General features: G+C 41.3%; 1 protein-coding gene across 4 annotated transcripts; it reads left to right on the forward strand.

Annotated features, from left to right (window-relative positions):
* The first annotated feature begins 794 nt into the window (after positions 1–794).
* usp7 (ubiquitin specific peptidase 7 (herpes virus-associated)) lies at positions 795–24,370 on the forward strand. Of its 4 annotated transcripts, none has more exons than XM_029437314.1 (32): positions 795–1,837; positions 4,733–5,142; positions 5,836–5,940; positions 6,123–6,321; positions 7,438–7,576; positions 7,912–8,000; positions 8,109–8,217; positions 8,736–8,866; positions 9,219–9,273; positions 9,372–9,452; positions 9,834–9,924; positions 10,036–10,118; positions 10,349–10,458; positions 11,186–11,363; positions 12,596–12,740; positions 13,014–13,144; positions 14,066–14,200; positions 14,603–14,704; positions 14,998–15,103; positions 15,359–15,451; positions 15,553–15,620; positions 15,860–15,960; positions 16,376–16,529; positions 17,036–17,103; positions 18,151–18,253; positions 18,932–19,009; positions 19,146–19,246; positions 20,133–20,232; positions 20,743–20,862; positions 20,969–21,040; positions 21,256–21,346; positions 22,337–22,471. In XM_029437314.1, the coding sequence occupies exons 2-32, from the start codon at positions 5,022–5,024 to the stop codon at positions 22,441–22,443; spliced, it is 3,366 nt and encodes a 1,121-aa protein (XP_029293174.1). In that variant the 5' UTR covers positions 795–1,837; positions 4,733–5,021; the 3' UTR covers positions 22,444–22,471. The 4 variants fall into 4 exon arrangements, with proteins under 4 accessions (XP_029293174.1, XP_029293175.1, XP_029293176.1 ...); XM_029437313.1 differs by having other exon boundaries at positions 796–1,837; positions 18,145–18,253; positions 22,337–24,370; XM_029437315.1 differs by lacking the exon at positions 4,733–5,142 and having other exon boundaries at positions 18,145–18,253.
* Positions 24,371–26,360: the final 1,990 nt, after the last annotated feature.

The following is a 26,360-nucleotide window of genomic DNA, read 5'->3' on the forward strand; positions in this document are numbered from 1 at the left end:
AGGCCCCTGGACATTTGTAGAGCATCACAAAGTCAGGCTGCATCACAATTACATTAAATACAATTAAATAAATTCTTTATTAAATAAGAAAGTCAATACAAGTAAAAGCAGTAAGTAAATTTATTAGGGTTAAAAAAAATAGACTAGATGCCACAAATCAGCAATGGGCTACCAACAACTTGAGTGCAGGTCCCGTATATTAGAAAGAGGCAATTAAAATGCTGTAGCACGATGTAAAAATACTACACTGGAGTAAAAATCCTGCACTCATGTTTTACGTGAAAAAGCCAACAGTTCTTTTTTTGTTTTTTAAAGGACCCCTGCCTTCCCCTTGTAAATTGATACAATGTGTTTGTTATTATTTAGTTTAATGGGTGATATATGCTGCAGCCAGGTAGTTAGTTGTACGTAATTGGTGATCAATATTTAAATTTGCAGGCAAAAGTACATCTGTTCAACACTGCTCAGGAAAAAGTGTAAATTAAAAAAAGAATGTTAAAAATTCTATTTTTGCATTTCACTGGAGGAAAAGTACGTGGTCTCACAAATTAAATTAATCGAGTGCACGTATTTAATTATTCCAGTACTTCTAAATTCAGACAATTATTATCATTATCCAAATCATTGTAAATTAGTGATTGGGGCCCCAATGCAACATGCAGTCACCAGTATGCTTATCCCTCTATTGTCTTATAATGGTTGTTTGTACTTCTATTTTATTTCCCCTGTACCCGATGCACACATCTGATCCCGACCATTTAACATGGATGTGAACTGGCCGGGGATGGGCCAGTGTTTGGATCTCCATGCGGATGTGACATTTCAGAGAAGAGCGCGACCGCCATTTTGAGATTTACCTCAGACTCAACACATCACAAACCACGGGAGGAGCGGGTTAGGAGCAACACAGCTCAGGCTAACATTGTATGACCGGGCACATTCCTCTCAATAAACAAGAGGTTAGCTAGAAATGCAACGAGGTGCCGCGTTTTGTCGTGTATTGTGTTAGGGGCTGTTTGGGGGAATTCGTTTATGTCGGGCCGTGGCAACTCTCGTCTCCGCGAACTTCCAAATCAACATTAGTGCTAATTCCGTATTGGAAACTGGTTTGAATGGATAGCTTTTTCCTCCGCTCTTCCCCAGACGAGGGACAATCGGAGGAGCATACGGACTGGGGATATCGCAGACAGAGTTGTTGAATGTGTGTCTAGCAAATGAACCTTTATTTTCTTTGTTGTTGTACCTATATCACCAGTTGGCTGCCTATTGTCGGGTAGCTTAGCACTAGCAATAAACAGGGTATTTGTTCCTCAAGGTGCAGGTCGTGCTGTGCGTTGTCTGTTTGCCCCACATTTCCCGGGGTAAATCCGGATTAATTTAGCTAATTTCAGCGGGCCTCCCTCCTTGGAGCCCCGGTCCATCCATCCCACCGTCAACCAGCGACTCGCACCCACCAAAGGCGCCGAGATTGGGCGAATAGCGAGCAAATACGTCCGCGTTTCTCTACCCGCTCCCCCACCGACCTCCCCTCCTAACTCCCCGGCGCTGACAGCGGACAAGGCCGAGGTCGAGACAGAGCAGGCCCGGCCGCCGAGGCTCAACCTGTCCACCCCACCACCGCATCCTACCACACCTCACCAGCAGTCCAGAACCCGGTTCCCTGCCGAGCCGACCCTGGACAAGGTCGAGGGTACCAGAGATAGCAGGGAGCAACGCATCACAACCACAACAACAACAGCTGCCAACATGAACCACCACCATCACCACACGCAGCAGCAGCAGCAACAGAAAGCCGGCGAGCAGCAGCTCAGCGAACCAGAAGACATGGAGATGGAAGGTGAGTTATGGTCCCAAGAAGGGTGAACGGACAATTTACGACCTATTTTTTCTAAATTTAACTGTTGCACGGGAAATGCATTGTTATATTTCTGCAAACTGAGCTCAACTTTACAGTAAACACGAAGGCCCGAAGCTAGCTAGGATAGCTGGCTGCGTTTTTGCTGATTGTGCGTCCGTTGCAGCATACTTGTGTGGAGCTGACCTCATTTTGCGTTATAAGCGAACGGAGCTTGGATTTCTCTCCGTATGCTTGCAATATTCCATTGCTTGTAGATGGTCCAAATTAGCTGTTAACCCACATTGTTAAACATTAGCCACACAAATAATGAATTTGCATTGGTCGCTGTATTTATAAATAAACTGTTTTTGTTCGCGGTCGTTTGCTGTAACAAGTTCTCAGATGCAGTTTGTCAAATCATTGCAGTTTAGAATCCACATGCAGTCACATCATTTCAGGCTCTCTGATTGTTGCTAACCTAACGTTAATTGTTTGTAAACAACCTGAAATTAACGCGGAACCATCGCTAGGTAAATTAATCTCGCTACTTTGACTTCACCGTGGGCTTTGGGTTGATTCTGACAGTTATCGGCACCTGCGTTCCTCGTCGAAGTTGGCCATTCCGTGAACAAAGTAACCTTTGCAATTTTTACTGATGACGTGAAAATATAGCCAGTTAATAACTGTTCAGCATGTGATGTTACGCCAGCCTTTCTAAAAGATGGTGTGTTAGCATCGTGTCTGATGGCTTGTATTTTAAAAAGCGGGCCTATAAAGTAACGATATCGCTTAACGACAGGGTAAATTATTTAAATTTGGCATCTAAAATGTGTTGTCAGTACATTTGACTAGTTATTATGTTTTGTAAATATGTGTATGCAGACTACGCCGGGTATATATTTTATTGCTCCATGTTTTCATTAAGATGGTAAAACGCAATGTACATGGCTAGTCAGACAGCTAATTCTAAGCTAGTCAATTAGCTCCAAGGCCCTACTCTTTACGTTCATTCGCTGGCTAGCATGCTAGTTAGCTGATCGAGCTAACACTCACAGAGGGGGTGTGTGGCGTTTCAAAATGGTGGCTTGTATTTTGCAACGTTCGATTTGGCCGTTAGGCCTTGAATATTTGCCTCACGTAATCTAGTTTTTTCAATTATCTCTATTTGCTGTCGGACGATATACTATAAATACTATGGGTTATGTTTGTCTCTTGCATTAATCCTATCTCTTTCGCCGATACTTGTGATTCCAGCGAATGTTGGCTAATAACGGCCTGCAGATAAATATGTGGCTAGTGTTTGCTAAATGGCTAAGTAGCTAAGGCTAACGCAGAGGCGTCGATCGTGAATTGCTAAATGGACTGCGTGGTATAACACGTTTAGCCATGCCAGAGGAGCAGATGACAATGAGGCAGACCGAATGTACATTATGTTTTGGTTTAGTTGTTTGCTAGTTTATATGTTGATGTTTGACAGTGTGTTGTGTGAAACGTGCGGCAGTGCTGGCAAGTCGCCGCTGCGGTAAGCCAGGCCCGTACAGAGGCAGCGCGGGGATTTGCTGCTTCATTGTATGGACGACCAAACGGCATGGAGCTCGCCATTTTTAATGATCTGTGTTTGTGTTAGTCAGCTTTGTAGTCAGGGCCACTTGTGTTACCGTTTTATAAGCACTATATACGCAGAACATCCGCCCTAACACCATTTTATAAAGTTTTTTATTCATTTCAACTTCGGACGGAGTAGAGGCCTGGGGCAGCCTTAAGCGTCACTGCGTCATTTGGGGCTAGTGATTTTATTATCTGTTTGCACACACATTGTTGCTTGTTATTCGCCTGTACACTATATATCATCTTCCTCAATTACAGAAATAAGCAAGTATAAAATATCCCAGGTGTTTTCATTTTTTAATCGGTAGTTTTATTTTTTATTTTTTTAAATGTACTAATGGCAGGTGCATTCACCCCTTAGTTTCCAGTTCACCCATGTTGGATTCAGTCCCAGTGCACTGCAGCCTTACAGGGACAGCGAAAACAAGTTGACAAAATAAACTTCTCACTACTTTTTTTTTTTCTTTTTTTACTGCCTATAGCAAAACATGCCTAATTTCCTTCATGCTATGATGCTGCATACAGTCGCAGTATGGTTAATCCATCATCTGCTCTGCATACCTCAAGTCATTTTATCTGCTTTGCCACAGCAGTCGTACTGGGATGCAAGGCTGTTGCTGTCACACGATCAATCGTGTGTTTATTTGTGCTACGGCTCTCCAATCATGTGTGAAATTATTAGAAAACACACATTTATAATGCTATTTCTCAAAAGATACCTTTTCTGAAATTCATATGGTCTAATAGGACAAGATTAAGGACTAACAGTCTGATAAATAACACATTCTACCTCTACTATCAAAGTCAAGGTTTCATTTAGTGGTAGTATTTGTACTTCATGATATTCCTTTTAGGGTTTAAAATGTATTTTCGTTACCTTTTTTTACTGCATCGGTAAACATTCAGACCGTAGATGAACACAACTTAGTGTGGTCTGATTCATCAAACAGCTTTTTAGTGCCAAGTAAGAAGATCCGCTGTGCAGTTATAACCTTGTTGCTGTAGGTTAAACACATCTGGAGTTGTTGTTCTATTTGCCCACAATACAGATGTCTCATAGAAGAACATTTGTCACTGTTGTAGTGCAACCATAGGAGGTATTCAGATCAATTACGGTGTTGCTTCTTGGAAATATATATTTATAAATAATAAATCAGTGTGTTGATGCTTGCGATTTTCCCCCTTCCAGACACCTGCGTGTTTTGAGTGAACGTTAGTTTTACAATAAGCCATAGTGGTGTTTTTGGCTAGATTTCAGTGAATGATCCATTAGAGCGTTCTCCTCAGAGGTTTCAGAATAGACTGACACAGAAGGAGGGACAAGAAGTTGTCATGGAGTTGACTGACAGACCACATTAGCACGGTGTAATCCACTTGAGGAAACGAGGTCAGTCTCCTGGAGGACTCGGTCAGTAACGTTACCTGGAGACACACAGAACTGACACCATTGCTCCTGTCAGCTCGGAGGAAGACAAGGATCATAGGTGCACATTAAATGCAGTGTAAGAGACGGACTGACGCATCAACACATTTGGAGACCTATCATTTGGAGACGTATGCCTGAGTGCTCATATCAATGCTGTCGTTACTCTCAAGCCTGGCTTCCGTTGCATCGCTGTCATCACAGGATCCAGGCAGATTTCACTCGCTCCTTACTCAAAGCTCATCCGTTCCCGTTCATCATTGTGTTTTGATAGGTGAGACTTTGCATCGAGCCGCCTCATTATTCGGTCGGGATAATTGTTGTCCTCTGTGCGCGTGTGTTTTTGTTTTGAGCGATGACTTGCAGCTTAATCCTGCATTGTGTCCGTAATTACCCAGCCTACTGTAATGTCACATGGTCTTTGTCACGCACACACACGCACGTTTTGTATCTGTTGCCCTCACTCCGACACACAGGCTGGGAAAGAAGACTTGTCGTGTTGTATCAGCAGGGTTTTCCCGGCGAAATGTATGAAAGAGGAGAGGAAGGATCACTTTGTTGGAGATACAAAAGCTATCCGATCTTGGTTGATGCTGTTTTTATGCCTTAAATACTTACTGTAATTATCCGATTATAAATCTGTCTATGACGGATGCTCAGAAACCTGAAGCAAAACAAGCTTTTTAAGAACTTCATTAATCTCTCCCATAATTTCCACAACCAAATTATGAAATTGGCTAAAGTGTTGTTAGAATCAAAAGATATGAGATGTACGGATTTCTGTTGTCGGCACAACCTTTAGTTTGAATTGGTTATTGCTGTTGCTCAACTTTGAATGGTAAACATGGATGAAAATGATTGTTGTGATGTGTTACTTTTTAGGTCTTGGTGCCATTTGAGGGATGATCTCTGCCCTGCTATCTATGATCATCATACAGTCTTATCGTTTTGTTCCTCTCTTTTACAGCTGGGGACACAGACGACCCTCCAAGAATCCCAGCCAACCCAGTGATCAATGGTAACGTGGCCATGGCAGATGGACACAACAACACAGAGGAGGACATGGAGGATGGTGAGGATGATGTGCACTAACAAACACTTGAGCTTGTTTCTAAGCTTGTGCTGTGTTATGTTGTACCCTCTGACCAATTGTACCTGCTCTCGTCAGTGAAACTGCAGGAAAACTGTCCGCCGTATAACCTACCCTCTTTTATTATTTTAATTTTTTTTCCGTCTCCCTCCATCTTTCCACAGACACCAGTTGGCGGTCCGAGGCGACTTTCCGCTTTGTGGTAGAGCGCTTCAGTCGCCTGAGTGAGTCTGTGCTCAGCCCGTCCTGCTTTGTCCGGAACCTTCCATGGAAGATAATGGTGATGCCACGCTTCTATCCCGACCGGCCACACCAGAAGAGCGTGGGCTTCTTCCTGCAGTGTAACGCAGAATCAGACTCCACGTAAGTGTCTAGGGGGGACGAGAGATTTAGGGGACGTTGCAGAGACACTCGTGAACACACAACTCAAACCTTTTGATGGTCCTGGTACTCATACACAACATTAGATAACATTAACTTTCTGAAGTAATAAATACCTTCTTTTTTTTTTACTTATCCCTGCTCAAAGGTTTTGCTGCTTTGAAGTTGCTTTGTGTATACAGTCTGAACGCTGTCAACATTAGAAAGTTAGACTATACTATTAGTTTAGGAAATATATTGCAGTAAAACATTGACATAATGGTGCCTATATAAATTGCAGCCTCCCCACACTTAATACCGTGAGTAACAGTTGACGTAATTCTGCTTCTTTTTTTAACTTTCATGTCAGTCTGATACAATATCTGCGGTATTGATTTACATTAAGATATAATTAAACATTTTCATCATCATTCCTACAGTATTTATCCTGTTGTGTGCCTTTGTACAAAGGGAAGTAAAGTATCGACCAGAGAAGTCTAAAAGTTTAACACAACTCTAACAATTGGGGAAACCATAACGCGTTATCTGCTATTTTAATTCATCTATTATTATACAATTTTAATTCTGCTATATTTTATTTTATCTACTATTTATACTATTTTAATTCGGCAATTTTTATAATGGTACTTCAGACTCATTTACATCAACACTGTGATTATTGTACTGTAAATGCTCTTATTCTTGTACTAATTGTTATGTTTTTGCTGTAAAGCACTTTGGGCTGCAATTCTTGTATGAAAGGTGCTATACAAATAAAGCTTATTATTATTATTATTATTGCTGAATTGTGTACAAAACATACTGGCTGTGAGTTTTCTTGAGCTGGCCACACATTAATTACTTTGTATGTAAAACACAGGATCAACTTTATCATTTGTTATGAACCTCAACAGAATCTAAAACCGATAACGCTCACTCAGACGGCTCTCTCCTCCACCGTGCCTGCACTATTCCTTGTGTTAAGTCTGCAACTAGATTCAGATCTGTATCAAAAAATATACATTGCGGTATATATGCCAGAATGAATTTATTCAAGGAAAGAAAATGGATAAATAATTAAAAGAATCTCACAAGATCTCTGGATCCTTGTTGTTTCAGGTCCTGGTCATGCCACGCTCAGGCCATGCTAAAGATCATCAACTACAAAGACGATGAGAAGTCTTTCAGCCGCCGGATCAGTCACCTGTTCTTCCACAAAGAGAATGATTGGGGCTTCTCCAACTTCATGTCCTGGAGTGTAAGTGCAAAACTGACAGAGTAATGAATGGCCGATTGATATTAATCGGCAGATATATTTTCCAGATGGGACAAAACCGGCAATGAAATATTGTTGTTTTTTTTGTTGAAGAGCCTGTTAGAGTAGTAATACATAGGAGACGCTGACAAAAGCATAACATGCATTTATTTGTTGATTGGGTGTATAGAAGAGGCTGTGCGGGCAGAGCTGTTAAATATTTGTGCAGCGTAATGCTATTTGCTCATTGTTTATTATTTAATCATAAATAAAGATACAAATATAAGTACATGCTACCATTCCTTTTGATAGTAACTGTTTTGGTGGTGATGTTTCAGGATGTGACTGATCCAGAGAGGGGCTTTGTTGATGATGACAAAGTCACATTTGAAGTCTATGTCCAGGCAGATGCCCCACATGGAGTGGCGTACGTAGCGCTTCGTTTTCTCTGTGTTGGGTTTACTACAATACTTCCAGTTTCAAATTCTCTGTTTTTTATGAATTATAACTAACAACCACTTCTCTCTGTTACCAGATGGGACTCTAAGAAACACACAGGCTATGTTGGACTAAAGAACCAGGGAGCAACCTGCTACATGAATAGCCTGCTACAGACTCTCTTCTTCACCAACCAGCTGCGCCGGGTATGGGTTTATCTTTGCATGTTTGTTTACGATTTCTTTCTTTGTACGAGGTGCAAACTGTATTTTACATGTTGGTTTATTGAGCAGATAAAGATGTGTATTGTGTGTGTAAATGTGTGTGCGCTACAGGTTCAGTTCAGTGTTTGTGTGTTTTTACCTTTTGTCCACATGGTGACATGTGTCAAAAATAAATATTGAAGGCTGACCTCTAATAGAAGCAAAAATAAATTTGCACCTTGCTTGTGTGCTGCTGCTTTTCCTATTAGTATGAGTAACTCTTTTGTTTAATAATGTTCCTCTACAACTCTTACCTCTCACTATTACCATTATCCTCCAGTTCCACCGGTGCCCTTTTTTTTTTTTCAACAGGTCTAAAAATGTGCATTTTTCTGGTCATGAAAATAATATAGTTTTTAATATATATTCAACTTCTTCACAAAACAGTTAAAGTAGTAACCTCCAACTGAGAGTATTATTGTCTAAAACTAATCCTGCTGTGTCCTCCTGAATCTTCCCAGGCGGTGTACATGATGCCCACAGAGGGAGACGACTCGTCCAAGAGTGTTCCCCTGGCACTGCAGAGGGTGTTCTACGAGCTGCAACACAGCGACAAACCTGTCGGCACCAAGAAACTCACCAAGTCCTTCGGGTAGTGTAGACTTTCTTTATAGATGGCTCACCTGTCCTTTTTGTCTTACGGTGACACAGATGGAGGCTAGAATCAGAAGTAAACCCAGCATTCAGTGTTTTTGGCTTAGTGGTGTATTGCTAACATTTTCTCTTTTCTTGTAAGCATAGAAATGCTCTAAATATTGAAAGTGAGATAATTTTCTCAGTTTGAATAACATCGGAAAGAGTTTCCATTGCATTGACACTTAAAGACTGTTAAATATACTTTTTTTTAGTCTAATGTTTAAGTTACAAGCCAAGAATAATCTCCCTGATCTGTGAGTATTTTATCTAACTGCCTTGCTGTGTTTTCTTTTTTTCCTTTTGTGAAGATGGGAAACACTAGACAGCTTCATGCAACATGATGTACAGGAGCTGTGCAGAGTGGTGAGTTCTCTCATGCACTCATAAAGAATGTGGGTGTGTATATAAGTATGCATGCTGAATAATTACTTACCCATTTTGTGTGCGTGCGTGTGTTTCAGCTCCTGGACAATGTGGAGAACAAAATGAAAGGCACTTGTGTTGAGGGAACCATCCCTAAGCTCTTCAGAGGAAAGATGGTGGTATGTCTTCTCTCTCTCTACCTCTTGTCTGACTTTGTCCTAATGGCTATGGCCACATTTTGTGTAGTTGTTGTTTGAAAATATATTGCTCTTGAGTTACATTTCAAAACGACACTTAACCTTTTAGTGAGAATTATGCAGTTTATTTGTTAAAGTACACAGTGATGTAAGTAAAACTGAGTTCTTCTGAGTTTTACGTACAATGGCATTAATATGCCGTCGCAGTAATGCCTGCGCAGCATGTGTTATGTGAGTACTGGTGTAGATTTTGTTAACACAATGATAACGTGAAGTAATCTAACTAACTTAGTACAGGATGTAGCCTGTAACAGTCAAGAATAGAAATATTTCTGACCCGTGTGTGTTTGTTTTACTCTCTAGTCATATATTCAGTGTAAGCATGTGGACTACCGGTCAGAGCGGATAGAGGACTACTATGACATCCAGCTTAGCATAAAAGGAAAGAAGAACAGTGAGTAGCAACATCGACACGAATAAATGGCTTTTCTCAAACAATGAATTTTTGGAATTGACCAATATGGATGTTTTCTTGATCTCATCTGTGCTTTCCGCTTATTTCCAGTCTTCGAGTCATTCAAAGATTATGTTGCAACTGAACAGTTAGATGGAGACAACAAATATGACGCAGGAGAGCATGGCCTGCAGGTGAGGCTTCACAGTGACTGGATCTGTTATTATTTAAGTGTCTAGTTTATCTTAGTTTGCTTACATTAAGTTTGATTTATACTCAGTTGGAATGTAAACTCATTGAAACTCCACATTTTTGTCAAATCTGGCATTATTTGATAAAGCAGGATCCTGAATGTGAAATTCTGGTTACAATTATTTACTGAATGCTGCAAATGTTAAGTTTGACACGTTTGTTTGTACTACAGGAAGCAGAGAAGGGGGTGAAGTTCCTTACCTTCCCTCCAATCCTCCATCTGCAGCTGATGAGGTTCATGTACGACCCGCAGACCGACCAAAACATCAAGATTAACGACAGGTAGAACAAACGCACCATGCTTCACGCTTCACTCTCCCTGTCAAGTAATGCGGCAGTTAGAGATGGTCCATATTAACATAGGTTTAAGGAGCAGTCTTTTTCTAGAAACGGCACTTGAGCCAGTCTCTTAACAGCGTACCCTGACCTCCTGCACTAAAACAAGTGAGAAAGTGAGTCATTGTGAGGTTTTCCTGTAGGCCATATCATTTTGTGTGAAGCTTTGTGGAAGCTAATGGTGTTTTAATAATCCACCGGGTTAATGTGACACTTTCAGAACACACACACACACACAGCCATCCAGAATAGCTAATTTTCCACTGAAGCGTCTCAACAAGCTCTGAGTCATCCGTGTGATGCTGCCACTGGCACCTGGACCCCTGAGGGCTTTGTAAATGTACACACACACACATCTAGAGTGTGTGTGTGTGCAGAACTTGAATTAGATTAAACTCTTGCATTCTTTCTTGCATGAATGTGTTTGTCTTAATATTTGACTCTCTTCAATTCTCCAATTTCTTTTCCCACCCATTCATTCTTCATATCTTTATTTCCTTCCTTCTCTTTTTTTGTCCTCTTGCCCTTCTTTCCCATTTCTCCTGCCTGCCACCTTCTTTTCTTCTTCAAACTCTCCCTACCTGCCTCTCTCTCATCCTTGTTTCATCTCCCTGTTCCCCCACTTCCACTCAATCGCTCCTCTCTGCTTCTCCTTCCTCCTCTTATCCTAAAGATTTGAGTTTCCGGATCAGTTACCCCTGGATGAGTTCCTTCAGAAGCCAGACTCCAAGGACCCAGCCAACTACATCCTGCATGCCGTGCTTGTGCACAGCGGGGACAACCATGGCGGTCACTACGTCGTCTATCTTAACCCAAAAGGAGACGGCAAAGTCAGTGTCAAGGAACCAATAGTAAGCACAATTCTTTTTGTCTATACACCTTACACTAATAATTCTGTGGACAGGGTTTGGGGTTCCTGCTCTAATAGTATTGCCAGTTATTTTCATTACTTGGGATAAACTGACACACGGGTGCTCAACTTCTTTAGTAATGAGATCCACTTCGTCATCATGAGTACACTTCATTTAATATCATGGACTTCTACACTGGTTTACTGTGGAGCTGACATTAAACAAAAAAGCCACTAAATGTTTATAGAATTAGGATTTTTTTAAAAGATGTTTTGCATGTTGAACTGTTGTGTAGACCTTTTTGAGGTTAGAGCTACAATGAAGGATAAGTAGAAACAGTAATTTTTCAAGAATGTCGAACTGCAGCTATATTTGCTTGAAACTGTCAATAGCACATTGTCATTTCTCTGCTTCCAGCCTTTTAAACAAAGATGCCAAGATAAAGACTAGTGGCAGCCAGTTCTTAAGTGACAAATTAATCCAAAGGTGTTAAAAAAACGGGTGAAGCGTTTACAACGTTCCTTATCGTTCTGTACACAAACCTTGAGATGATAGCTTATGCCAGTGTCTTAAATAAAGCGTTAAAAACAACATTAAGTTAACAATTAATGGTCAGATGAGCTACTTGACAGGAGGGCATCTTACAGCTTAATGTCAAGACCAGTGTCAAAAGTAGCTACATAGTTGGATAAATATTGTCTGTCAGGAGTTTAACTGACGAGTCCAGCTTTTGTTGCCGACACTGCATGTGACAGTATTTAAGCATTCAAGCTCAGTATGGTACCTTGTATCGTCTGTTTTTCACATGCAATGTTGGATGTAGTAGTACATCTAAAACTTACTTACACACCCAACCATCTTACACACACACACACACACACACACTAGTGTAGTGCATTTTTGTTTATTTTGTGATTTATAGACCAGGTCAACTGGTTGAGCACCTCTGTACTAGTCATCCTTTTTAAGAGGAGGACAATGGGAGGTTGATGGGTATTATAACAAGATGATCTGGGAAAGGAGCATTATGAATTTGCATGTTTGAATTGGGGTTAATTGAAATTCTGACAGACGGTTATCCTAAGTGCTCTCTGGTTTTCTCTTTTTCTACCTCCATGGCTACTCTTGCCCTTATCCTCCTTCCTCTCCTCGTCATCTCTCCATTTAACCGCACCCATCCTTCTCTCGCAACCACCTCCCCCTCTTGTCTATCACTCTTTCTCTCTCTCAAGTGGTGTAAGTTTGATGATGACGTGGTGTCGCGGTGCACCAAGGAGGAGGCCATAGAGCACAACTACGGTGGACACGATGATGACCTCTCAGTGCGTCACTGCACCAACGCATACATGTTGGTCTACATCCGTGAGTCCAAGCTCAGTAAGTGACATACTCCCTCTCCTCCTGCCTTTCTGGCTAATATTAAACAATCGCTGGTGCAAAATGGACTCGCCCATTAAAACCTGAAAGATTTTCCTCAACTGCCTTAAGTACAACACTACAGGCATATGTGGGTAAATGTAATTACCTTTTCCACTTTGTGACGATGGCAGCCTTAGCTTACCGTCTTAATGAATATAGTGAATACAAATGTTACTGCTCTGTCCTCTGTCCGCTCTATGATTCTCACTTTCATCTCCCCTTGTATCCCAGGCGAGGTGCTCCTGCCAATGACTGACGTGGACATCCCCCAGCAGCTGGTGGAGCGTCTGCAGGAGGAGAAAAGGGTGGAGGCACAGAAGAGGAAGGAGCGCCAAGAGGCTCACCTCTACATGCAGGTCCAGGTAGGAAAACCTGGAGAGCTCTTAAGTTCTGCTGTGATTTGCAGACTTTGCGGATGCAAGCTGCAAATAGTAGGTGTTAGTATACATCTGCTGTTTTGGCTTTATTAAAGTTTCACAGACGGGAAGGAACAGTAGAAACCTGCAACCATTACAGTGCTGTATGCTGTAAGTCAGTAAACAGTGTCGCACTAGTTCTGCCAAACCAGCAGATTGGGCGCTGGCAGGCCTTTAGTATTACATAGTGTGATGTGAGGGATGTGCTGCTCATTACATTAGGTCTGCAAGAGTGCATAACTGCTAAGAGATGGGACTTAATGTATGTTGTGTTGAAATGGATACAACCATACCAACACCTCTATGTATAATGTATTACCAGATATTTTTCTGAAAAGATTCCACATTAGCAGTTCATACAAGACGAAACTGTGAAAAGTGTGCTTAACATAAACATTCTTGCAGAATGTGAGCGCTCTAGCTGAGCTGTGGTTGAGATGTGAGAAGAGCAGCGAGTGATAGTAAGGAAACAACTTGTTAAAAGATGAGAGGTTTATCCTGTTCAGATTTTATTACTTTTCTGTTTTAAAGTTGTTGTAACTGATCCCAGCAGTGGATCTCAGTTCTAGACAAAACACACACTAGTGGTTGTTTTGTGTATGGTTAATGCGTCACCAAGACGAAGTCTAAAGAAATCTATTATGTGCCCTACCTTACTGTCTGCTAATTATTTTTTGATTTAAAAAATGGTGCACATTCTTCTTGCAGTTTTAAATGTGTAGAAAAACAAAATGACACTTCCCTGTAGTTTGGACAAAGGTCTGATTAATGCACCACCAAGCTTTTTGTTCTTTTCATGTCCTGGTTCCAGTTTTACTGTCCGTCACTGAGGTTGTGTTCTTCTTCTTGTCGTTCTCCTCCTGACAGATTGTAACAGAGGACCAGTTCTGTGGTCATCAGGGCAACGACATGTATGATGAGGAGAAGGTGAAGTACACAGTCTTCAAGGTCCTGAAGAGCTCTACACTGCAAGAGTTTGTCCAGACCCTCTCCCAGACCATGGTGAGAGGCTTGTGTGTGTGTGTGTGTGTGTGTGTAAAATAATACTGGATGATGTTTCTTTGACGCAACTAAAGTATCATTGTAAAGTACTCATTCTACATACACTGTATATCAAGTCTCTGCTCTAAACACTTGAGCTTCTATCAGTGTAGAACAATGTATACACACTCAAACTATATCCTCCCATTGATCAACAGTTAAGTATATGATGGTGGCTTGGGGGGAAATGAATAAATAATAGTGGTGCTTCCATGACTGTCCTGTAAACTCATTCATTTCATCATCTGCCTGATGTGTTTTTCTCTCACCATGTTGCTACTTTCCACCTTTTTATTTTAGGCTTTCCGCTTGAGCTTTTTATCAGTGCAAATGAAATTAAACTGACTTATTGATTTGCTGCAGGGTTTCCCACAAGACCAGATGAGGCTGTGGCCCATGCAGGCCCGGAGCAATGGAACCAAGAGACCCGCCATGCTTGACTACGAGGCTGACTGCAACAAGTCGGTAAGTGTTCGTGTCTGGAAGACCTCCTTTTGTAGGTGTAACTTGTGTGTGTGTGTGTGTGTGTATTTTTGGTACTCAATGGACATTTTTGGAAGCCTTTTCTTCTGCCGTTTACGTCGGTGAGCAGCTACCACTGTATCATTACTCTGCATCCAGTACAGATGTAGTTCCGGGTAGAGATTAGAGAGGTCAAGTCCGACCTGCCTATTTTGATTTGTGAAGATTCCGATTTTTCTTTTCTTTCTAACAAATAACTTGCATTTTCTATATTATGGATTTGTTTTACATTCCAGATGATCGACTTGAGCGACAATGAAAACCCCTGGACAATATTCCTGGAGACGGTGGATCCAGAGATGGCAGCCAGTGGGGCCACATTACCCAAGTTCGACAAAGACCGTAAGTCCCACACATCAACCTTCATCCAGCTCAGTGTCAGTTTCAGCAGTGTTGGACACACTGTGGCGCTTTATTTAGTTAATGCCGTTTGATTTAGAGAGCTCAGTAACTCGCTCTTCGGGTGCAAAGGTCGTATGGCAGTGCAGCATGACCTCTGCATCCTTTTTGTAGGAGTATTTTAATTTAACAGTAGTTGTAGTCAATTAAGCAATGTTTTGATATGTCTTAACGATGTATTTTGTCTTTCTTTTTTAGATGATGTCATGTTGTTCTTGAAGATGTATGACCCCAAAACCAGAAGCTTAAATTATTGTGGACATATCTACACACCTATATCCTGCAAAATAAGTAAGTGTGACAACGTCCAGTTCTGTTCTATTCTATTTACTTGATGACTTGAACTTCAATATTAAATCATATTTCTGTTGCTCTTTTCTCCATGTAACTAGGAGACCTTCTACCAGTGATGTGTGAGAGAGCCGGGTTTCAGCAGGAAACTAGCCTTATCCTCTATGAGGTGATCTATTTATGTAGCGCTCCCATTCTGGCACACTCTTCTGCCTTTTCCTCACTTGTTGTCACTCGACACTCGCTCCTTCACTCTCGTGCTCTTCTATTTGGCACACAAGCTTTGGTCTCACAGACTCTCCTGTTCACACCGTCTTATGCAGCAGCTCTCTTTTTCCTCACACTTTCTCACCCTTCTGTAGTTGCATGTTTACACATCCTTAACCAAATACTCATTCTCTGTTACAGGAAGTAAAGCCCAATCTAACAGAGCGGATACAGGACTATGATGTCTCTCTGGACAAGGCCCTGGATGAGCTCATGGACGGGGACATCATTGTCTTCCAGAAGTAAGACTGATTTCTTTTTGTATCACATTTGGGATGCGCAGTGTGAGCTATTTTATATCCCAATATATGAATCATTTCCACAGCTGTATGGCTGAGTTGCTTTGACGCTAGCGGTGGACATTATATCAGGTCAAACATTAAGAATCAGAGGTACCCCGTGGAGTTAGGGGCCACAAGTAGTGCTGATTGACAGTGAAGAAGACTGCAAGCCAGTTAACATTGATGGAAATGCCCTCGCCATGTTTGTTAGTCCTCAAATATACAGACAGTGTGTTTTGGTGAGTAACATTGAATGTAAACAGAACTTTAGTTTCTTCCAAATCAACTCCTCTTTAAACCGAACAACCTTTAAACCTATGACGTCTTGTTCTGTTCCTCAATTAATCAATTTTCCTGCCTTCCTTCAATCTTAAAGGGACGACCCAGAGAACGACAGCAGTGAGCTGCCTACGGCCAAGGACTACTTCCGGGATCTCTACCACCGAGTGGACGTCATTTTCTGTGACAAGACCATCCACAACGACCCCGGCTTTGTCGTCACTCTCTCCAACCGCATGAACTATTTTCAGGTATGAAGCCATTCAGGAGCTATGAATGAATGTTGGAAGTGTGAGATGAAAATTAGTTCACTGTGTTTGCATCCGCTTATTTTATGCTTTCATGTTGAATTATACTGATATTAAACCATTACAAGAAGTGTCCAAAGAGCTGTTGATGTGTTTTATTTCTAGTATCCTGACATTTTGAAGTAATTCAGTCCAATTTTCATGTGTTTTAAAATGCTCAAGTAAAACTCTGGCCACCTGTAATTTACTGATATTTTGTTAAACATCAGCCATGAGTGTTCCCGTTTGGGGCATACTATTATGCCCTAAAACGCAATCAGGGAGTGATACTTAAAAATAAATGTAATAGTAGTAATTGATGCAGTTAAAGCTTAAGATCTGCCAAGGTCTGAGCTTATTGTTTTTCCCTTTTCCCGTGTAGTCTGTTGGCATTTCAGTTAGCCGACTGATGACATCTGACAGGCCTGTGGTGATCCCCGATCCTAATGTTTGTGTTGTTTGCTTGTCAGGTGGCCAAGACAGTAGCGCAGAGGTTGAACACAGATCCCATGCTGCTGCAGTTCTTCAAGTCACAGGGGTAGGAGGCTTGTCTCATCCACACACACACACACACACACACACACACACACACACACACACACACACACACACACACAACTCTTTGTAGCCATAATTTCATATCATCAGTGGCAGGGAATGAAGTTAGCTCCCGCCAAATACAAGGTAAATGTCGACTTTGGCAGGAAATATTATTTTTAAAGTAAGGTTACATGATATAGTCCATATTTACAGTCTGGTTCCACTGACTCAGTGATTACAATTCTGAAGTGTTCTACATATATTTCAGAAGTGGCAGAACAAAACCTTAATTTCAGACGCTGATCAGAAGTGTTGACACACACCAAGTGCATTCTGAATGCAGTAAAGGTTTTTAGTAACATTAAAAACGTAATTCTGATCTTTTTCACTGTATATCGTGCCAGATGGAATAATTAAAAGAAAAAGCATTGATTGTTTTTAACGTGTTTTTTTTAAATATAAAACTTCCTAATTGACTGATTTTGCTTTTTGTTGTGAACTAATAATTCCTATTTGTAAAGCATAAAAGCTTAACTTGCTTACAATTTGGTTTCATGTTTTTAGGGATGTGCCTAATGTAACCTTTTCATGCTGCAATTATTACGGCGAAAATATCCCGATAAACAGTTTTATCAATAACAATCGGGCTTTCCTGATGTTCTCATATTGATGCATTATGCAGCATAAAATAATTTATTAAAATGTACATTTATATACTGTTCTCACAGCTTTTGTCATGTTTGCCTTTTGATTTGATTACTTGCGGTTGTCAGTAGAAATGTTGCGTAACCTGTCCCCCCCCACCTTTCTTTGTTGTTTTCCTCTAACTCCTCCCACTCTGCCTCCCTCCCTCCTCTTTTCTGCCTCTGCATCTCTCTGAATTTTTTCGTCTTCCCCTCCTGTTCACCCACCTTTCTCTCCTTGTCCACTTGCCTCTTTTCTTTCCTTCTTCTCCTTCCCCCCCCTCTGTTTCTCTTCTGTCATCCTTCTTTCCTCCCCTCGATCGTCCTCCCCCCCTGCCTGGTGGTGTGGTGGCCAGGTACAGGGACGGTCCAGGGAATCCTCTCAGACACAACTATGAGGGAACGCTGCGGGACCTGCTGCAATTCTTCAAGCCTCGGCAGCCCAAGAAACTCTACTATCAGCAGGTAGGAAAGGCGTGCCAATTCTGAGACTTCATGGCTATTTTGTGTTTCGTATATTTGTTTTCTTTCCCACAAGTTATTTTTATTTAATATATTTTGGCCCAACATGGCTGCTATTGTGCCAAAGCGGTCTGTCAGAATTATGTCTTATTGATACTGTATAATGGTTCTTACTAATTAAAGATGCGTTACATTTTGTATAAACGTTAAACAATACTTGATAAGAGAAAGCAGAATTATGTAAAATGCCAAACCAGTCCATATTCCAGCAGGGAGGTTTCCTCTCCTGCCAGGCCAATGCTCTTTCTGATGTGGCTTAATTCGTAGTAGAGGGTTCCAGCTGAGCTAATAAAGCTAAAGCTACGTTAGCCACCTTACAGCTGTCAGCTGAGGGAGACGACCCTGTGTCAGAAAAAGATAAAGGTCCAAAAAAAGATGAGCCAGGCGCAGATTATCTTTCTAAAAGCTATCTAAATAAAACGGTTGTCTCCTGTCTCAAGCAGTTTAAAGAACTTAAGATGAGTGTGAAAGGAGATCCTTCTGCAAATGGAAAAGACTGTATTGAGTGCACACAGTTGCACCTCACATTTCAATTTTGATTGGAACCCGTGTGATCTGATGTATGCAGCAAAACATCTTTCTGATCGTTTCTTACTCTCTCTCTTCATCATGCATCCACAGTTAAAGATGAAGATAACAGACTTTGAGAACAGGAGGAGTTTCAAATCCATATGGCTCAACAGCCTGTTCAGAGAGGAGGTAAGGCACACACACACACACATGCGTGTCAGTCTCACTCACACACTCCCATGAGGAATATGTCCCTACACATAATAAGTCAAAGGTTTTGTGTGATTCCAGCACAGACATAAACCGTGTGTGTGTTTTGTTGCAGGAGATCACCCTCTACCCTGACAAGCACGGCTGTGTGCGGGACCTTTTGGAAGAATGTAAAAAGGCAGTGGAGCTCTCTGAAAAAGGCTCCGAGAAGCTCAGGTATACACACCCTGCAGGGATTGTGTTGGTGTGTGTGTTGGTGTGTGTGTTGGTGTGCGTTTCAATATTCCACTGAAATACGGCTGGGAAGATTACCACAGTAAAACGATGCCTACCAGTGGATTGAGCTCTGATCGGATGGTAAACTTAATTCTCTCATCTGCTCGGCTCTGAGCGGATGCAAACGTAATACTTCATGGCACTGCTTACAATCAATTTATTTCACTGACCAGCCATTTTACAGCTTTTATTGTGAAGCAGCTCGGGCAGCATCCTGTATATGCGGGTATTGTACCTTATGGGAATTTGGCATATGATTTGAAATTAAATATAGTAAATAGTTCACCGCTGTAGGAAACGCAGTCCCAACACAAAGGCTCAATTACAGTAAAGGTTGTTTTACAAATAAAGAAGATGCTAAGAAATTAAATGGTAAAATAATTGCACTGATGAGGCGAGTTTGTCTGTTCGGAAATAAAACAATGCCACAGCCAACCTGCATATCAGCTGGTCTTATTATCTTGAGACCCTCCCCCTCAGTGTTTCTTGGGTCAGAAAGTTTCCTGCCATTTGAGATTTTATGTAACTGCTTTAAATGTTTTTGTCATGCAAAGTCTTTGACAGCAGTAGTTTTACTTTTATTTAAAGATTTTACTGATTTACTTTAATATCAGCTTTTTATATCTCCTTGATGACTGCAGAGTCATCACATTTTTATAATGATGTCGTCTTTAACAACTTTGGGATCTTTATATCTGCTTCCAGCTATTATTTTGTGGACCAGGTTTCATGTTTCCTCTGATTCTATGCTCTGAGAAATCCGTTTGTCTTTGAAAAGCTGCGGTAGAGTATTAATCCTGTCTCTCCTCTCTTTCTCCCCCTGCAGGCTGTTAGAGATAGTAAGCTATAAAATCATCGGGGTTCACCAGGAGGACGAGCTGCTAGAATGTTTATCTCCGGCCGCCAGCCGCACCTTCAGAATAGAAGTAAGTGTCTGTGAGGCGTTGCCTGTGTGTCCGTTTTAAGTGTCTCTTCTCCTTTGAGTTTATTTTGAGTTAATTTTCCTCCTTTTAGTCACTTAACGGTCGATCAGCATGAGTTATATTTCGTTTGAGTTATTTTATTTGCATAACATTTTAATTGCTTTATTTATTCTTCAGGTTTTTTATTTTACTAATTTGGCTTTTTACCATTTTTCATTCATCAGTTTTATTTGTTTTCTCAATGAATTTCCAAGTTTAAAGTAAAGGTTGATTGAATATGTGTGTACTGAACACACTCAGAGCGCATTGTGCTTCACTGCAGCACGGCGAAAACTTCAACCACCAGATCAACAATAACATAATTGGTTGAATTTGCAGATTAACTTTGATCCCACCATACACTGCTGACACACACATTTTATAGCCAGCAGTTAGAGTTGCCTGCTCTGAAGTAAAAAACTGACTGTGACTAAATGTCTTTCTTACTCTTCCTATCTTTCTTCACTTGCTCAGGAGATTCCTTTGGACCAGGTGGAGTTGGACAAGGACAGTGAAATGCTAATCCCCGTCGCTCACTTCCACAAGGAAGTCTTCGGCACCTTCGGGATTCCCTTCTTGCTCAAGATCAGACAGGTGTGTGTGTGTGTGTGTGTGTGTGTGTGTGTGTGTGTGTGTGTGGACTTAACATATTGTATTACTCAGTTACCCAACTTCATGCTCTGTATCCGTCCCACCACAGGGCGAGTCATTTCGGGAGGTGATGAGGAGGATCCAGACCATGCTGGACATTCAGGAGAAAGAATTTGAGAAGGTACAACTCCACGCTCTGTTTGCACAACCAGAGACAGTTTGCTGCATTTGACAGTTTTAGTTGTATGCATAGAGCGTTTCAATGTGTTGCACAATGAATACGTTTTCATTTAACATGGCACGGTTCAGAGTCTGAACATTTTTACAGTATTTAGTGTTTACTGCAAGTAAACGGTGTTAGGCTGTGAAGTAACACGTTTGTCTGTTCGTTCTCAGTTCAAGTTTGCGATTGTGATGATGGGGCGGCATCAGTACATCACTGAAGACGAGTATGAGGTGAACCTGAAGGACTTTGAACCACAGCCAGGTATTTACTGCTTCTGCTGCTGTTGTAACTGTACTAAAGCAGTGTTACCCCTAACATTGACTCCCTGACAGGACCCCCACCCACCCTGAAAGAAGGGTGGGGGGGGGGGGGGGGGGCACTTAATTTACAACATTTTTGTGCAGTTGTTTTCACACCTCGGTGTGAGTCTTTACTCCGTTTTGCTGTCATTTACTGTCCCGCTCGTTTCTCTCCACCGAGAGCGGCGCTTCTTGTGCACTTCCGTTGGCACGTTTGGCCGTGCAGAGTCGAACCATGCCGCGCTGATTTGCGTTACCATTACCAGTTTTAGCGTGATAACTTTAGGAGTGCAACAGGCTATCACCAAAGCCCCATGAGAAGAAAGCAAATGCATCACAACAGTCCGGGGAGATCGAGGCCACTGTGTTGGCACAGCACAAGGCTTCAGGGCAAAAGGTTAACTTTTGGTTTACTTATTCTGCATCATCTGGCAATGCACTGTGTGGGCCAATGAAACGAATGCAAAAGCAAATTCCCTTTTGTTTAATCGGAACATCTTAATTGTAGTTTTTACCTTGTGATTGCAGCACTAACATTTTCATATTGTAATCCTGTCTCATGCCCACACCAATGTTTCTAACACGGTCTGGTTTATCACTTTGCTCGTATTCAATGGTCCGCTGCATAAATTGAGCCTTGTTCAACTTCTTTGCCTGACAACACTGCAATTGTATCCCGGAGGTTGCTGTGTTGGTCTGAGCTCTTACGTTTAGTCTGTAACTACACCAATATTTAGACTGTATTAGCATGAAGTGTAAATGCTTAAAGATCCAGTGTGTAGGATGTCGTGGCTTGTAGTAGCTGGTAGCGGTTGCAGATTGCAATTAACTGACCTCAGCCCTGTATTTCTGAAGTGTTTCGGAGAACTGCGGTTTTATTTTTACTTCTCAGTACATCATAGAAACAATAACTTTAAATGGAAGACTTGACATTTAATGACATCTCTTCCAGGTAACATGTCTCACCCGCGCCCCTGGCTTGGGTTGGATCATTTCAACAAAGCTCCAAAGAGAGGTCGCTACACCTACCTGGAGAAAGCAATCAAGATCCACAACTAAACGCAGCCCGCCCTTCCTCTTTGTCCTCCTCCTTCTCCTCCTCCTGCTCCGCCTTCCTCCCTACCTACTTTAACACACCATAACCACAGACTGTAACCAACCGTGTGTGTGCGTGTGTTTGTGTGTGTGAGACTGTGTGTGTGCGTACGTGTGTGTTCATCACTTTTAACACCCTGCCTGGACACCTACAGCTCTACACCGGCACTACGTCTTCAGCGATTCGGATCTTGCTGCAACTGACGGATTATCCTTCAACCACAAAATAAACTGCACCAACCTCCTCCTAAATGTTGATTTTGTTGTTTATTTTATTTTATTTCTCTTTTTTTTTTCTATCGTCTCCCTCCATGTTTGAGGCTGCTCGGTTGTTGTAGTTTTCCCTGGCTTCTCTACCTGTTGACTGCCTGTTTTTGTTTATTTGTTGCCTGTCTGGAAGTGGGAGAAATTCAATTGGATTTTAATATAAAATAAGCGGAGAGGGGAGAGGAAGTGGGACTCAGTATAAATAAGTGCGTGTATTTGTGTATATATATATAGATATAGATATCTATATCTATATATAGATATAGATATATCTATAGATATATCTATATAGATATATGAACTTCTAGACTTAGTTTTTGTTTCCTTCTCCCACGTCACTCACAAGCTTTTTTTTTTTGCTCTTTTTTTTTTTTGTCCCTTCAGATTTGTTTGGGGGGTTGTTTTTAAATAAAGAGTTGTTTGAAGAGGCGTCATGCAGCTGTGTGGCGAGTTTGATGGAAGGATGTTGGCGGGGACTAACTGACAGAAAAAGAGGAGAAGAGGGCCTGATGGTCTTTTTTGCAGCGTTGTACTGGCGTCCATCCCGAGGCTAACTAGTTGCCCTGATGTGGTTCTTTATATTTTATGCTCCCATCCTTTAGTGCAACAAAGCAAGTATTTCCAAGTTTACACGCAATTCTTTCTCACTTAGTTTGGTTGGAGGAAGAATGAAATAATTTTTTTTTTGGTTTCTTTCTGCAGATCTTGTATAATAAAATAAATCCACAGCATCTGTTTAAAAATAAATGGGGGAAAAAAAATAAGGAGGAAATTTGTCTGTATTTCATCTTGCACGTTGGCACTTAATGTCAGAGGTTTCTCAGGACTGGCAAATGTGTATTTTGGTTGTGGTTTTGAGTTGCTCAGCTACTTTAAAGGAACACACATGCACGGACATTACTCCCTTGACTTTCTCTTCCCTTTCTTTTGTTTTTTTCAGGGGGTTTTAATGTCTCATTCATTCCTCTAAACGCAAACATGCACACACATACGAGCTTCGTCATCTTCTCTTGGTTGAAACTGTCGCCTCCATGTGGTTGGTAGCAGTAACTGCGCTGTGCTTGCTAGGGAGCTGCAGACACTTTGAGCCCACAGGTTTGAGGATTGTGTAGAGACAAAACCAGCATTGTAAGAAACACTTTAAGCTCATGAATTATTTTCTTTTGTTTCTTTTAAAGCACAGATGGAATGCTCCCCTAATAGCGCATAGCTGGCTCTGTAAAGACAACATTTAAGAATTGTATATTTAAAAATATGAACGTGTAAAATTAAAGAGAAACACGCCTTTTGTTGTTGGGTACAGAAGGAGCCAGGTGTTCATATTTCTTGTGTGTAGGGTTTTTTTTTTTTTCGCGTTCCTGATGTACCATTGACGATTTTCTTCTGTTATATTTGGATTTATTTTTTCTTTTCAAAACTAACTGCATTGGTTTTGTCTTGTTAAAAAAAGAAAAAAAAAGTAAAAAATAAGTGCAGTACAAAGATGACCTGCAGAATCACACCTTAATTTGATCTTTTCCAGTTTAAAATCCTCAGTGTAGCAGCAGTGTACGACAACTATTCCTGTATATTGCCTTTTTGCTGGAAAATGTATGTTGAATAAAATTTTCTATAAAAACAAAAACGCCGCTCTGCTGCTTGTCCACACCAGTGTTTGACCTGAAACACTGCTAAAGAGATTACATTTTGGGAAAAACACTTAAGCTTTTTTTGGTGGAGCGTTTGATAAGATCGATACCCCACGTGTTGAGTGGTATCTATCTCATCTAACTCGTGGCTAGAAAGTAAACGAGCAGGATTTCCCAAAATGTCGAACTATTCCATAAAGATTTAAAGTTTCCTTCGAGTCTTCATAGAAATCTAAAACTTTTCTACATGCAGCAAATGTTTTCATAAACTTCAGAACCATACAGCGCAGCCTGGAGCTGGAGCTCTGCTCAGTGTGCTGCCCTGTTGCTCACGATGACATAATTAAATTTAAACAAGACAACAGTTGTGCTGCTTATCGACTAACTGCTAACATTAGCCTGCCTAATGTTTAGCAGGTATAATTGCATTCAAATGGGGTCGTGTTTACTGTGTTCTCGAAGAATCCATATCAACGCCTCCCCAATGTGGTATTCATGACCTCGTGAGTGGAAATACTTTAGTGGAAATTATCGACGAGCTCAGCTGAAGAGTTGTGACATGTTTGCTGACCGTCAGACAGGACGGAGGCCGTGGAAGTACATGTTTAGGTGCATATTAAGTTAATGTCATTTTAGTCTTATTGAGTTTTTCTTCGTAGTTTTATGTCCGAGGAAAATGTTGATATTCCCAACGGCCTCATCTTTATCCTCTTTCCTTTGCATTTCTTGCATTAGCCTACGTTACCGCTTGCTAAATTGTAAGTTCAAATTCAAACTTTGACCTGATGATGGTGATAGATGAAATGTCAGAAGATCGTCAAAGTCTGTCGGCCGATCAGACTTTAATAATCCAATAATTTGTTATGGTGGTAGACCAATCAACAAACAGACCAACATTAGCATCCATGAGCTGCAAGCTTGACCTTGGGAACAGCAGTTGACAAAAACAATCTAGCACAACGTCCCTTTAGCTGTTCTGCAGCTTGTTTTGTGATCTTCCCTTGCCTATGCTGATTGCCCAGCTGTCATGTGAAAGTTGATGTTCATCGGGTACTCGAAGACACATGGCAGGCGTGAAGTAGATTGGTCCAAGGGTTGGCGAGATAATCGAAACACGCACATACACACACACACACACACACACACACACTGTCAGTATGATTTCGATGATTTATCAGGAAACATTGAAATCCCCTCTGATTTCTTTCTCATTTTCCTGTTTTGTCCATGCTTCATCAGTGTTAGAATTGTCATCTCATCTTTGTTAATATTACTTGTAAACTGGATTACATCCACAACTTTACAGTGTCGGGGGAAATGGATTAACACCATTTAAATAGTTTATATATTAATGCTGCATCGTTTTCCCGTGCCTTACGAAGAAAACCACAATACAGAGAGCCACTGCAACACTGCCAAACATAAATACTACCAAACAGGATGTCATTTCATTAAAGGGGACATATAATGAAGAACTCACATTGTTCAGTGCTTGTGGGTACATACCAACCCATTCAGTGTTTCGCGGGCTGCCTCAGTCAGAAAACATGGGATTCAACAAGCAGTCAGATGTGGCTCCCCTTCCTACGTCACACGCAGGCTCAGAGTATCTCCACCCACTATGTTTGCAATTCTTCTCTCAAGCCAAGCTCTTTCGGGAGGTTGGCTTAAAGCAACAGGTGCTAAAACAGTTTCAGGGTGAATACAGGTATATTCAGACAGACAGTGTGAGAACAAATAGTTTTTTGAACATTAAAGCATGTAAACATGTTCTAGTTGAATCCTGAAATACAAGTATGAGCCTGGAAGTGAGCATAATGTGACCTTTAATGCACAGAATTAGATTTGAAAAACATGCCCACTTCACAATCTTTTTCCCCCGCTATCTCGCTGCCGTTGTCAGCCTCTTTTGAGGTATTCCACTTGCCCGTACACAGACTTTACTTGCCCTGTGCAAGCGTTCGTGTCAAACCCTGCTCACTACAA

Source organism: Cottoperca gobio, chromosome 8 (genome assembly GCF_900634415.1).
Source record: "Cottoperca gobio chromosome 8, fCotGob3.1, whole genome shotgun sequence".
In the NCBI taxonomy this organism is placed as follows: Eukaryota; Metazoa; Chordata; class Actinopteri; order Perciformes; family Bovichtidae; genus Cottoperca; species Cottoperca gobio.

What these genes read in the sequence shown, in the direction of transcription:
- usp7 (XM_029437313.1), top strand. Translation starts at nt 5,022, where the DNA reads ATGCTGTCGTTACTCTCAAGCCTGGCTTCCGTTGCATCGCTGTCATCA. An exon ending in ACCGCATGAACTATTTTCAG is followed by an intron (nt 16,530 to 17,035) that starts GTATGAAGCCAT and finishes TTTGCTTGTCAG; the next exon opens with GTGGCCAAGACAGTAGCGCA. An exon ending in AGGAGAAAGAATTTGAGAAG is followed by an intron (nt 21,041 to 21,255) that starts GTACAACTCCAC and finishes GTTCGTTCTCAG; the next exon opens with TTCAAGTTTGCGATTGTGAT.